Here is a 15237-nt window from a genome sequence, read left to right on the forward strand (position 1 = left end):
GAGCTCAAATAGACTGAAGAGAAAATTCTTAAATGCAATTTTCTCAGCCAGACCGGGACAGAGCCACAGAATAGATTTTTACTAGGAATCAAAATTGGAAGGAGCTATCCTCAGTGTCCCTTTAATATTCTCACTACCACCTGGCTGCATCCTACACAGGATTAAAGAAACAAGCGACACTGATGAAACAGCCCTACCAGTGCAGACTGGAATCTGTACAGCGTATCTGCATGACACCAATTTTGCATGTGCCCAATGCGCAAACCCATGCTTTTACCAGATGCGGCAGAACCACAGACAACCAAGCCTGTGGTTATGTCTGGCTTGCACATGCTTAGGTCCAGGGTATCCGAACGAACAGAACACCAGCACCTCAGAAAAATTGGCACAAGGTGAGCACTGTACAGCATTGCTCAGAGCACTAAACCTGCACTGTTCAGGTTAGACTGAAAGTTATACATGAAAGGCACCTGCCACAGTGGCTCAGTGATTACTGCATTTGGCTCTTGAGCATAAGGACACGGGATCCCATCTAAGCTGCAGTAGTGGCATTTCGATGGAGGGAAAATGCAAGATTCTTGTGTGCTGTGCACACTAAAGGGGTAGAGAACAAATTTTTGTTGTATGTTCTTGCCTCGGAATAACGCACAAGACATTAGTAAACACGGATTACGACATGAAATTTGCCTGTGCTAGGTAAAAAAATTCATAACTGAATTTTTTCTCTGTAGTTTTGGTTCTGGTTTTGGTTTCAGCAGTCGAACAGCACGTCTGATGTCATGAGTAAGCATGACATCACATGAGACATACAGAAACTGCAATATAATCCTAAGCTGCTTATTCACTTGCTGTTATTCCAGCTTGTGGCACAGGCTAGCGTAACAGCTGGAGCAAATTAAAACGAGAAAGCAGCGACTACATTCCAGTTTGTGTATGCCTCACATGATTTCATATCTACTTGTGATGTAACAACCACAATTCAGCTACTGAAACTGAATTAAATTATAAATCATTTACTGAGTACAACTGTAATCTACATGACGGTTCAAGTTATTGATGCTTTTAGACATCATTCCAAACGAAAACACACTATAATAAAATTGGTGCAGCGACCCTTGACCACCGTTGACCCATTTATTACTAATGATGAATGCAGATGCCAATTTCAAATGCTTCTGCACCATTCTTGAACACGCTGACCTATCTCCCTTAAAGCTACAAAACTGCAGTTTAATTTTCTAGTTTGTCTTTTTTCGTGCAGCGGTGATTTTTCCTTGCGAAAATAGCGGAGCATAGAAACTGAGAATGGCCACCTCTGTCAGTGTGGCATGTGCTCTGAAATGGGGCAAATCTCATGATTCAGCAGAGTCCATGGTTGATTTTGTTGACGGTTTAGGTAGCAGTGACTCTGAGGATGCTGCCTTATCATCTTCAGAGGGAAAAGAAGACTGGAGGAACCAGCAACGAGCATTGGTGGCAGCACCTTGGTTAGTTTCTTATTTGGGCCTGTTTTGTTCAAATATGAGCCTGTTTTGAAAAAAAGGTTGATGTTACCAATTTCAATTGTCTCATTTGTAGGCTTTACACGTCATTTGGGCGGGACTTGATACTGCCTATGCTGGGAAGGTTTCGCCTAATGGTGTGCCCAACTATAGGACCTAAAGTGACTGAAAGTTTTCAAGCTGGAAAACTGTACAAGATAGAACTTTGTTTTTTTTCAAAAGACCCATATAAACACATGTAAGGGCCGCGCCCGTGTACAGGCCATACCCTTTTTTCCCCAGAAGGAAATATTTGAAGAAAAAAAAGAATCTGTGTAAGGGCCACATCCAAACTTTCCACGACCCACGCCAGAATAGCCTTCGAAATGCACGTGCCGCGTGGCCTCTGTGATCAGCTCCAGCCGCAAGCAATGGGGTGATTGATCGCGGAGGCCACGCACATGCACAGGAGCTTCCACGTGCCGCCCCCGGATGGCACCCGAGGCTGCGGGTCATCATCATCACCTTTTTCCTCCGCCACGAACTCCCGCTATCCATATCGGCATCAGTATCATCAGCTCCAGCTTTTTGTGGCAGTCAAAGGCACAGGAGTTGTGGTAGCGTGTTAGTTCACCATAGTTGCGGCTTTCGTGTGCTGCCGCCGAGCGAAGCAATTTTAGCACAATGGGCAAGCACCTTAATAGATACACGGCTGGGAGTTTGCTTTAGAACACGACAATCGTTCGGTCAGCAGGAAATTAGATGAGGCCGAGAAGTGCGTCTGACGATGGTGCAACCAAAAGGATGCATTGAGGAACACAAGATGTAAAAAGTGCGCTTTCCGAGGCAGGCCGTGCAAGTTTCCCGAACTGGGAGAAGAGCTGCTCTGCTACGTGTTGACAACGAACATGCTACGCGACTTCTTGAGGGATGAGCATACACAAAAGCACAGCACCAGCTCGGAGTCTGAACACTCCGCTAGTGATGATTGAACACATAATAAATGTCGCTCATTTCCTGATTAATGTGTTCTTACTTTAAAAATTTTTGCACACTGCGTGTATCAGCCGCACCCCGAAAATTGGCCCTCAAATCTGGAAAAAAAAGCAACGCCGGCTACTGCTCCGGTGATCTCGAGTTCTACGGCGTCGCACCGTGGATTTCCTGCCGTTCCTGAGCTCCTGAACTCATTCCAGGGAGTCAACGGATGACGCAACCACCTGCTACGGCCAGGGGAGCCTCCAGCGCTGTTGCCACCAAGCCGGGTGGTGCCCCCAACGCCAACCTCACCAGCATCACCTCCACAGGCACTTTGACCGGGAGCTTGTACGATGGAGCCAACGACGCCAGCCTGAGCACTTCGAACGCCACCTCGACGCCGGCTACTGGACCCAACCGTGACCACGAACGCCAACTGCTAATAGTAAAACGCTCGTAGTAGACGCTAGTAGTAGTGTTCCCGGGTCGTGTGTATTAGTAGTCTTTGTATTGGTTTTGTTACTTTTGTGTGTTAGTGTTTGTGTCACGCAGGGTGTATTAAATGTGCGTCTATGTGGGTACACCTGTCGCCTAGTCGATTCTTTCGGTTCGAGTGTTCTCCAGGGAGATCCGTGACAAAGTTAAGTGGCGAGCCCGGGCCAGGATTCATTTCCTTTTTTCTTTTTGCTTTGTCTGGGATCTTTCCGGTCTCTCGACGGCAGAAAGGATGGATTTGGCAAAAACATTAGAACTGGCGCTCATTCTAGGGTTAAGCAAAGAAGAGGCGACACGTCTCTATGAGGAGGAGGGAAAGAGGCAGAGAGAGGAGGCAGGTAGGCAGAGAGAGGAAAGGGCACAAACGCGCACAGACGCTCGCGAGGAAGAACAGGGGAAAAGAAGGATAGAACGGGAGAAGGAGTTTCTTTTGTGTAAACAGGCGCATGTCGCGGGAGGATATGAGGAGATCACAGACAGTGATCAGCGTTCCTTAGCGGGTAGAGAATCTCCTAGACCGGCCAGAGTTCGTCCAAGGAAGCTGATGGCTCCTTTCGATGACAAAAGTGATGATTTGGATGCATATCTGCAACGATTCAAGTGGATAGCTTTGGGCCAAGGCTGGAAGCACAGTGAATGGGCCATGGCATTGAACATGTGTTTAGTCGGAGAGGCGCTGAATGTGCTTGGGAGAATGCCTGCTGCTGATTCCATGGACTACGAAGATGTCAACAAGGCACTCCAAAGATTCAGGCTTACGGCAGAAGGTTTTCGTGAGAGATTTCGCACTGCGAAACCCGAGGATTCTGAAACCGCTAAGCAGTTTTCCTGCAGGCTGACCAACTATTTTGATAGGTGGCTTGATATGTCAAACACAGGAAAGAGTTTTGAAAGGGTGCGTGACAAGCTGGTGACAGAGCAGTTTTTAGCATGCTGAAGTCCAAAGCTAGCGCTATTCCTGAAAGAAAGAAAGAAAGAAAGAAAGTTGTGTTCATTGGAAGAGTTTGCCGACACTGCAGACCAATTTCTCGAGGCTCAAGGGCTGAGAAATACAAGTAAGGCAAGGGAGGAAACACAAAAGGTCCCAGAGGCAGATGCGACAAAACCAAGAGCCTATGGCAGTGCACCTAAGGCGCCAGTAAGGTGTTTTCTCTGTGGCAAGGTGGGACACCGTGCAGTTGACTGTCGGACTAGTAACGTTGCCCGAAAGACACAGGTTGTGTGTCAAGGTTGTAAGAGGAGAGGACACACTGTGGAGGAGTGCCGATATAGAATACAGGACCAAGCTGAATGCGTTGTCGACTCTCGGGTAGAACTTGTCACGCCACCTGAAGTTTCACAGCTAAGAGAAGAGCAAATGCCGCTGGAAAATGAGGTGGTGAGTGGAACACCCAAGTCGAAAGCAGCAATGCCGGTGGTGGTTGGGCAAATAGGGGACCGTCCTATATTGGTGCTTAGAAACAGCAGAGCCAACACAGTTTTGGCCCGGAGAAGCCTGTAAAAGACGAGGACCTTACAGGGGGAGCGTCGCCCGTCAATCTTGTATATAGCACAGTAAGGTACTTTCACGAAGCCAGGATTCTATTGTCCACGCCACATTATACTGGACAGGTAGTGGCAAATTGCGTAGAGCAACCCATCTATGATCTCATCTTGGGAAACATTACGGGTGCAAGAAGTGTCGAGGACCCTGATCCCGAGTGGAGGATGCTCGACGTTGAGGAACACCCAAAGGAGGAAAGGCCCACGACAGCTCAGGTGGGTGATGGGGCAGTCAGTTTCTCATCGCAGGGGAGACAAGAGCTCAAGTGACAGCCCGAGCAACACAGCGTCCGCTCTCTACTCCCGTTACGATGTGCCTCAGCGTAACACCAGGCGAAATTGCCATTAGGCAAAGAGAAGACCCGAGCTTGAAAGCCTGCTTCAAAAGAGTTGGGGAAAAAGTGAAAAGAGCAGTCGTACGTCACTCGAATATCAATTGGTAAACGGTCTTCTGCACAGGGAATGCATATTTAGCTCAGGAAGGTGGGTCCAACAGCTGGTGTTGCCGAAAGATATGAGAGAAACAGTGTTACGCTTAGGACATGACGCCATTATGGCCGGACACCAAGGTGTTCAGAAAACAGTGTCTAGAATCACTGAGGAGTTCTTCTGGCCAGGTGTCCAGAGCGACGTTAAACGCATTGTTTGCTCGTGTGACGTGTGCCAGTGCACAGTCCGAAGGGAAGAGTTGGTCCCGTACCTCTGGGCAAGATGTCAGCCATTGACCTACCGTTTCAAAGGGTGGCTATTGACACTGTGGGGCCAACCTCTCCAGTATCCACCAGAGGCAATAGATATGTGCTTACTCTGGTTGACGCGGCCACTCGTTATCCTGACGTTATTCCATTGAAGACTACTGACAGTACCCATGTGGCGGTGGGTCTTGTGGAGATGTTCTCGCGTTATGGGTTCCCGAGGAAAATTTTGAGTGAATGGGGCTTGAACTTCACGTCGGAACTAATGAAGGAGGTTAACCGCCTTTTGTCAGTAAGGCAGTTAGTAACAACGCCATACCATCCCATGTGTAATGGGCTTGTACAGCGGTTCAACGGCACCCTCAAAAATATGATCAGAAAAATGTGCCATGAGAGACCCATTGATTGGGATAGATATCTCCCAGCTCTTTTGTTCGCTTACCGTGAAGTACCACAAACGAGTCTTGGTTTCTAGCCCTTCGAGATGTTGTATGGGAGAACCGTTAGAGGTCCGCTTACAATACTCAAGGAGCTGTGGGCCAATAAAGAGATTGCGTCAGATCTCAAGACAACATACACATACGTTCTTAAGTTGCGGGACAAGTTGGAGGAAACATGCGGGCTTGCATATCAAGGCCTGGAAAGGGCGCGCAAATGCTGTAAGGGCTACTATGACAAGAAAGCCACTCACAAAAATCTGTATCCGGGCGACAGGGTTCTCATCCTGCTACCCACAGATCATAAGTTACTGACGCAATAGAAGGGCCCTTACCTTGTAATGCAGAAGAAAAATAACATGGATTATGAATTATTGATAAATAACACTAAGAAGGTTTTCCATGTAAATATGTTGCGAAAATATGAAGAAAGAGGTCCCGTACGGTATGTCCCCAAGGTAGCATGTTCGGTAGGGGTCGAGGAGACAGATGATGTTGCCGAGGTGCCCACGTGCAGTGGGAAGAAAAGTGTAGGATGGGATAAAGTACTAATAAACCCCAATTTGAATGAAGACCGAAGATCACAGATTAGGGCTCTACTCCAAAACAAGGAAGACGTGTTTTCGAATGTGCCAGGCAAAATGGAGGTCATATGTTGCAAATTAGATCTCTATACAGATAGAGCCAACTAAACAGCTTTAGCTATCTCTGCGATGTATCTTTTGTAGCGATAGCTACATTACGGTAGCATTTCCAGCCTTCGGCGTGGTTGGTCACGTGGTGCGGAGCAGCTGCCGGCGGCGCGGCGCCATGGCTGATCACATGGTTTGTCACGTGGTTGGTCAAGTGACCAAGTTCCGCTCAGCCAGCCGTAGGTATCGCATCACTCAAGGTTTAACCAGAGCTAAACCACTTCTAATTTTTGTTGTTGTGTGCTACTACTGAGTATGTTGTCGACATGAACATGTTTATTAAGGACACCGTACGAACAACGACAGTGGTGTGTTAATGTTCCGTAAATGCAATTTGGTGTGCTGTGTTAGTGGTGTGCTTTTGGTGCGTGCTTGACATTGTGGTGTGTTGTGTGCTAGATCCAGAATCGCCGCAGAAGATAGTCGGTTGGCTGGAAGACTTGAGGATGAGGATGATGTGAGCAGTTTTTCATAGAAAACCTCTTGAGAGTGGGGGCCCTTGTCACATATAATAGGGAGTTTGAAATAGAAGTATGAACGAAAGAGGCTTGAAGAAGACGACAAGGATGGCGATAAAAATGATGTGTATTAACCGAAGAATAGAGAAGATGAAGAAGTATTTTGTGAGGTGGGAGGAGATGATTGGTGGAGTAGAGAAGACGAAGACGACGACGACAAGGATGACGTGTACCTGACGTGTATTAACGCCAAGGTTATAAAAGCGCAAGGGAGAGCGTGGCATGGGGGGGAAGAACAGAGAAGCGGAGGTTCCGGCGGGTCAGCAACACCTCGGCTGGAAGAGAACAACGCCGGCTACTGCTCCGGTGATCTCAAGTTCTACAGCGTCGCACCGTGGACTTCTTGCTGTTCCTGATCCCGTTCCGGGGAGCCAACGGATGACTCAACCGCCTGCTACGGCCAGGGGTGTCTCCAGCGTTATTGCCACCCATCCGTGTGGTGCCCACAATGCCAACATCACCAACATCACCTCCAGGGACACTTGGACTGGGAGTTTGTACTACGTCGCCAACGACACCGCCAGCGACGCCACGCTGGCTACTAGACCCATAAAATGCTCCATCAACACCGAACCGTGAGCACGAACACCAAATGCTAGTAGTAGAACGCTGGTAGCAGTGTTCCCGGGTCGTGTGTATTGGTAGTCTTAGTGTTTTGTGTTGGTTTTGTTAGTTTTGTGTGCTAGTGTGTGTGTCACGCAGGGTGTATTAAATGTGCATCTGTGTGGGTACACTTGTCGCCTAGTCCATTCTTTCGGTCTGAGTGTTCTCCGGGGAGATCTGTGACAGCCTTGCATCACTTTGTCATGTTCCCTCATGCAAATCAATCTATCTGGGCTTCCATCGTATTCAGTCTTCCTACCCAAAACAGTAAAAATACAAACTTTCCACAGAGAGACGAGATACCGGTGTGGTAGCGAGCAGCTATCGCCATTCGTTTTACTTACGATTCTTCAGGATTCAATTTTGGCCACTCTACATCATTGCGGTTAAATGCGCAGAGACAACCAAAACAGAAAAGCTTCCCTTTTAGTTACAAGAATGCCATCACAACGCCACCAAGAGCACACACGAGCGAGAGCGCTTGTCACCAAGGCCACACTGCAGCGACTCATAACATTAGAGCCGAACAAAAAAAAAAGCATCGCGAAAAGTATAAGCGAGCACAGCCCGCAGCACTGACCCACCCTCACTCCCTCTCCCATCAAGACTGTCCTCAGTTGGATTAGACTGGAGCTCATCTGTCACCCTTTCATTCTTGAATGATGAAGAAATGCTGCGACCCCACTTCCCATTAGGCAGTCACTCCAGCCGCCTAGTGCTGGAAAATGCTTGCCTTGGCACAGCTTTGGCACAATTTCTCAAAAACCCCTGTTTGCGGCAGCATGCAGCAGCTTTATTGAAATGGAGCAAGCTGGCGCAAATGACGCACGTTTCCTACCACTGCAACGACCATGATAAGTGTGCAGCAAGAATGTGTTTGTACAGCTTGCAAATTCTAGGCATGAGGGAAATAAAGCGGAGGGCTGAGAGAGACACTGGGCCAGTCCTGACTTCGGTATGGGGACAACTATAGAGTACCTACACTCTTCCGGTGTGATGCCAGAGCACAACATGGACTTGCACATGAACCACATTTGCCCTGTCAAAGCCACTGGAACAATGTCATTTGCAATCAGTTGGCATTCACACCCAGACGGGCAAGCCACAAAAGGCAACCATGAAATTTGACTACTGATACAGCTTTGCTCAACATTCTCATTCGACACAGCCAACTAATATCTGCTGTCTTGCAAATTTTGCAAAGCTCATTTCAAGCTGCACTTTGCATATTCCCCTGAACTTGTACTGTGCGGTCCATTTCAGCCAAAACATCTTTAATAAACAAGCTCTTGTCCTTGTCACATAGCTCCTTTTAACGCGACAGGGTTAAAGGCCCCATTACGCAAAAAATTCAGTGTCAGTATTGTGAGTGAAAAATCTCGAGCAAGACTCTGGCAGGTGGTGCCCAGAACAACCTAGGAGGCAGGTGGGTCACCTAGGCCACGCAACCTTGCGGCGTCATCACAACCTGGCCACCGCGGCAGGTGGCAGTTAAATTAAAGATTGGTCACTCGGGAAGAGCGACCTCAGCTGCACAATGCCCACTGCTGAGAGCAACTGCTATCGCAGGGCAGTGGCACATTGCTTAACCGCTGCACCAATGCGCCAGGAGGGGTATGAGGACTGCCGGGCATCTACGAATGTTATGTAGAGAATGACCTTCTACATATATGAGAATTAACCCATTACGCTATCGCGTCATACCCTCCAGGCGGGGCTTAAGTGTCCCCTCCAATTTTTTCACCGTTTTACACATCCATGCTGCACAGACCTCTCTCTACATGCTACTGAAATCAGACATTAAAAACTACCAAGAAAGAAACGAAAGGAAAGCAGATGCTCACTGCATGGTTCTTGCACTCATCCACTGCAGCCCTATCCGTGGCTTGCAGCACAGTCAGTTTCCTGTAACGAAACGACAAACTGTAAAAGCGAAAGCATTTCTCTTACTGAAAGAAAACCGAAAGGCTGCTGACATTACATTAAAGCACATGTGCAAAAAACACCACAGTGCGGCAAGCACCATATGAGCTAAACACTTGCACTGAATGCCAAGTACCGCCTATTCTCTGAGACAACTTTGCTTGGCAATGGAGCAGAAGTCACAGAGTCGAAACACTCCCTCTCTTCCTACACACTGGAATATAGTCACCTGTTTCAGTTGACAGCTTTCTCTTGACACACAGTATATTGGCAACACTCATTACTGAAGGCATACTTCTAGCAGAACCGCCAATATTCAACGTTAGAGAGTCACGGCAAAAACAGTTTCTCTGATTTTAACCACAGGTTGGCGGACTCAGTCTAGTTCTCTCAGACGTATTCAATCATGACCCCAGTCGTGCATGAGTCCAGACTCTCATTCAGATCATGATCTGAATGTGACCTGAATTCAGGCTCCGGCTCAGATCATGATCGTGTTTTTGCCATGATAGTGTGCACTCGGAGATTTTTATCTTTTCATTTGCTGACAGCGGAAAGGAAGAAAGATTTACTGTTGCGACCAAGGATGCTTGAGGCGGCTTCTCGATGTCTGTGGGTGAGCAACAAAGAAGAGGATTTCGTGGAAACAAGGAAGACAGCATTTTGTCCCTTTAGTTTATGCAGGTGCAGTGTGGGGACGTGTTGGAAGCTTTGACAGAGTTTCACAGTAATTCGTGCCAGAGGCGGGTGGGTCCCCTGTCGAGCACCTGCATTCCCATGCTTATACGAGTCGAAATGAGTGAGTGATTCGTCATGAGTCAAAGTGAGTGAGTGACCCCAATGAGACGCGACTTGAAGTGAGTCGTGAGTCATTACAAGTGGTTGACCCCAGATGACTCACGAGTCTAAGTGAGCCCAAGTGAGCTGACAGCCTAAATGAGTGAGTCGAGCGAGTCCGGGCCCCTGCAAATGTGAGTTTGAGTGAGTTTGTAGGTTGGCCAAAGTTTCGTCAGTGAGCCTGAGTGAGCACTTGCGATTTTGCTGAGGCATGATAATATCAAATTTTTTAGTAATGCTTGGTTACAAAAAGCTTCCTTAGGTGGCATCAGCTAGACCAGTGACACAGTGAAGCCACAACACAGTATGCAGCCTACCAGGCAGCCAGGCACAATGTGCTGCGGCCAAACTATTTGGCGGAGTGACACAATTACAGGTGCTCTGCCCCCGTAGCTTTCCCTCCACTGCCAAGAAAAAATTACGTAATTTTTTAGATGATTTTTTTTCCCTGCCTTTCAAATGAGACACCTACTCGTTAGCATACAGTCGTAAGACAACACACTACTTCACCTTTATTCACCAAGAAGCAGCGCAGTTTTGTGGCCTATGGGTTGCGTGCTCGCCTCACAATCTTAAGGTCCTTGATTCAATTCCCCACCCCTTCGGAAGAAATTTTTTCTTTGCTGATGACGTCATTAAGGGTTTTGTGGACCACTTTTCCTGGGCGCCAACGACGACGCCAGGCTTCTTGTTAATAATGTACCATATGAGGCTTCTGCCTTCAAATTTGCCTCTGAACTTTCGCACAATGAGTAGCAATGTACAAGCAAGAAAGATAAACCTTTTTAAGTATGGCTCTCACATCTTAATATGTGGAAAGAGATGACTCCTTTCATTTACTGACTGCTGCAGCAGTTTAATTAAATAAAATTACTGGAGTGCAAATAGAAGCACTTACAACCTGGATTGCTCCCACTGAATCCAACAGTTATTGTACAATACATTTAAGCAGGTGCACAGTGAACAACCCGAGCAAAGAGATAGAGAGAAAAACGGGAGGTACAGGAGGACAGGCGAGGAGGATGAGAAAGAAGCATTCCATGCCAAAGTGCACCCACAGCAGTCCCTGAGCAATCACTCCAATGAGTACTGAGCAAAGTCAAATAAAGAGGATAAAGTGAGTGCGTTGCACCATTTAACTATTACCACCTCGCCCCATGTAGGCCATCAAATAAATCTAAATGCAACTAACGATTGATCAACTGCATCATTAGATAGCGATAAGAGTGAACTTGGAGAGACCAATTACAGGTTACTCTTTCATCACTAGGGGTGTGCGAATATTCAAAACTTCGAATAGTTTTTGGATAGTAATTCTCACCACAACTCCACTATTCAAACCTCCTAAACGTTCAGAAGTTACGAATTTCTTGTCAATCTAAACTTGCAGCGAAACATCGCAACATTCCAAAATGGCAGTATCTTGCACTTGTCACACGAGTGAACTAGTTCTTTCCTCATGGAATCAACTGCCAGCACGCGGCAAAAGCCCGCGCGCAGTAGCGCTAGGCTTTGCATAAAATCAATGTGCTGAGGGCCAGCGAGAGCCACAGGAGTGTGCTCGCGGGTCAGGAAACGAAGAGCAGCATCATGCGGCACATCAGTGCATCTGTCCACGATGCAGTAACAGCTGACTGTGAACCTGACTGGCAGAGAGCCTCTCGGTTTAGATCATGACCATAGATACTTCTAGCATAGCGCGTACCGCAACCGCTTACTGCGTACCGTGTACTGCCACTGCACGCATGCTGATTGGCCCCAACACAGCAGACGGGCACACTGTTGAAAGGAATGTGGTGCCATCTGGCGGCCTCAAGACGACCTGTGCGTGAGCCGTGGCAGGGCACGATACGCAGTGGTGGTATTGGCACGCACTATGCTAAATGTGGGGAGTTACCGCACAGTGCTATCGTGATCCACTTCCACGAGACACCGCTGCGTGTGCACACACGTTACTGGAGGGCACCAGATGGTGCCACGTGCCACACGTTAAGCTTCCCTTCGGTGCCATTTTAAAGTCAAATTCTCAACAAAGAATGCATAGCCTATCTCTTGCTCTTCCTCCAAAAACCTTCAGACATTCAAGGCATTTCCTGTGAAAAACTTGGTCTGCCGCACACAGGAAAATTTATTGTCGTTCAACCTGAATAACATTAGGATGCAATGTCATTACAGTCGCCGACGGATTTTTCGGACTCGAAGGGACCCGAAAAATGGTCCGAATAATCAAACAGTCCGAAAAATCCGCGAAGTACAAAAAAATCACTTTATTGAGATGAAATCGGCTCAAAAATGTCACTGATTTTACCTTGCGGAAAATTTCTCTTGCTGACGACGATTTGCGCCTATACTGGCGCCAAAGTTGTACGTTACAGCAAGGTCACCAAATTTAGTTGGAATACTTCCCACGTTTCTTTGACGGACCCGGCGGGGCCATGTTGTCCACAACCCAAGTATGCACAACACCACTCGTCAAACACACGCAAAGATAAGGCACTTTTCGGTCAAAGCAGCGGAACCGCCGGACGCAATCACAAAACGGCGAATGGATGTAACTTCGTGAAGACTGAGCGCCAGTCGGTCGACACGGTCAGAGAAACCCGAGTGACGAAACGGCGAAGGGCGAACGTATGAGACCCGCCGCGGTGCCTCAGTGGTTAGGGCGCTGATCCGGAGTACCCGGGTTGGAACCCAGCCGCAGTGGCCGCTTTTCGATGGAGGTGAAACGCAAAGGCACCCGTGTGCTGTGCGATGTCAGTGCACGTTAAAGATCCCCAGGTGGTCGAAATTATTCCGGAGCCCTCCATTACGGCACCTCTTTCTTTTCTTCTCTCAGTCCCTCCTTTATCCCTTCCCGCTGAGGTGCGAGATAGCTCCTGCACAATTTCCTTCCCCCAACAACCAATTTTCAATGTATGGGACAAGCGATAACTGCCCACAACAATGTCAGCAACAAAAGCAAGTTGACGGCGATGACAATCCAGCTGCCACCTCGAAGTGTCAGAGATCGCAGGGACCTCTACTGGCAAAAATGAGGTACCGAAAGCATGTCAAGCCAATCCAACTGCAGCGTAAATCCACCTCAATCCAAGATAGCGCCTTTTGCGCCAGTGAAAAGCCGATAAGATGGCCGATTTTGGCCCGCAGGCGACTGAAATTAGTCCGAAAAATCGAACTTTCGGACTACTGAAGTTCGAAATATCCGTCGCGAATATGTATGCGCTTCTATGGAGTGACTGACGGTGCCTCATCGAGGTCCGAAATATCCTACAAGTCCGAATTACCCATCGGCTACTGTAATAGGCTCCTTCATTGGGTTACTAATGTCATTAGGTTCGAATACGATTTGTGAACAGATGAGTTTGATTAACTCATTCAGTCCCCAATGGGCACTGAAACTCCATTAGACGTACACAGTGCATCCCAAACGTCTCCAGGACATCTAAGAGAGTTTCAGTGCCCACTAGGTTTTGATGTCAAGCTGAATGTTCATGCATTCAAAACAAATACCATCAATGATAACCTGTGCACGCCACTGAAGAACTTGTGCTTTGTAACACTAAAGTTAACTTTAGCCAGCCATAATGTTGGGAATAGCTATTCATATTGCTGGTTGTCAGAAAGAGCTGCTACTCTTGATCTCAGCAGCATCATTGCCTGTAAGTAGGCTCACAGTCATCGCTCTGCGAGTTACCTATATATTGTTACGGTGTGGGATGCCACGGGGTGGCCACGGGCCCGCCCAGAGAAATATAGCAGCAGTACGGAGGAGAGCCGGCGAAGCACGACCGGCGGCGGCCGTGCTTTGATGCAGGGTTTCCTGGGGCGATGCAATGTGGGCTCGCAGATAGGAAACGGTCACACTCTTCGTTGAATTCGAAGTGTGTGAGCTGGGCTAAGGTGTCTGCAGTCGCCAAAGAAGGTCCCACACCGGTTAGACTAACTTCAGGGAGTTTTATGCATATTGAGCGGCGATCCGTTTATGGGACTGCATTGCGTGGGGAAGGCATGGAGCCAGCAGGCGACGACGGCACTGATGAGGACCCGGTAGCTAAGTCGGAGTCACCGCAGGCGCCGTAGACACATCGCTTCATGTTTAAAACATGCTCTGGGAAAATGTGGTGCACACCGCATGGTCGATGCTCTGGCAGGTCTTCGAGGCGGTATGTCACGGGGCCGAGTCGGGCAACGACACGGTAAGGGCCGCGGTATCGGGGCAAGAGCTTTGCGGCACGGCCAGTCGCACGGATGGTGCGGCGAACGAGGACCAAGTCACCGGGCCGGAAGGGGGGATGTGGTGGTGCTGCCGCGTTGGCCGCTTGCACACGCGCGTGAGCCGTGAGGAGGTTGCGCTGGGCGTCGAGGCGGGCGGAATGAAGTCGTTGAGCAGATTCAGTTGGTGACGCAGTAGGATGGGGAAGGCCCAACTGCGCGTCGAGAGGGATGGAGGGCGTTCTGCCATAGACGACTGAGAACGGCGTCACATGCGTTGTTTCTTGCGCTGCAGTGTTGACTGCAAAAGCTGCAGCAGAAACAAAACAATCCCAGTTTGTGTGGGACGGAGCGACGTAGGATGCGAGTATATCCGTGAGGGTACGGTTAACACGCTCCACGAGGCCATTGCACTGCGGATGATTGACGGATGTAGTGGAATGCGCAATGCCGAAGGAGCGGAGGGCTCGCTCGAATTCATGGGACATAAAGCAGCTCCCATGGTCCATGATGAGGCGCCGGGGAACACCGTGCCGAAGAACGAGATGCTGTTCCACAAACGCAACGGCATGAGCGGACGACGTGTCTGGAACGGGCAGTGCTTCGACCCACTTGGAGAAGTAGTCGATCGCAACCAGAACATACCGGTTGCCGGCACGCGTTTTCGGAAACGGGCCCAAATGATCCAGTCCAACCAGCTCGAAAGGTGAACTTGGTGGCGAAAAAGCCTGCGGGGGTGGCTTGGTTACACCTGTGGACGGTTTTCTGGACTGGCATGTCTGGCAGGACGCCACGTGTTCCTTGACATCTCTGGACATATTAGG

General features: G+C 48.7%; 1 protein-coding gene across 4 annotated transcripts in view; it reads right to left on the reverse strand.

Annotated features, from left to right (window-relative positions):
- The window catches only part of LOC144116017 (uncharacterized), a 142770-nt gene that overhangs the window by 27813 nt on the left and 99720 nt on the right, over positions 1-15237 (reverse strand). For all 4 annotated transcript variants that reach the window (XM_077650678.1, XM_077650676.1, XM_077650677.1 and 1 more), the window contains one exon: positions 9286-9346. In XM_077650678.1, the coding sequence (XP_077506804.1) occupies positions 9286-9346 (61 nt within the window). The remainder of the gene's footprint in view (positions 1-9285; positions 9347-15237) is intronic.

Source organism: Amblyomma americanum, chromosome 1 (genome assembly GCF_052857255.1).
Source record: "Amblyomma americanum isolate KBUSLIRL-KWMA chromosome 1, ASM5285725v1, whole genome shotgun sequence".
Lineage (NCBI taxonomy): Eukaryota > Metazoa > Arthropoda > Arachnida > Ixodida > Ixodidae > Amblyomma > Amblyomma americanum.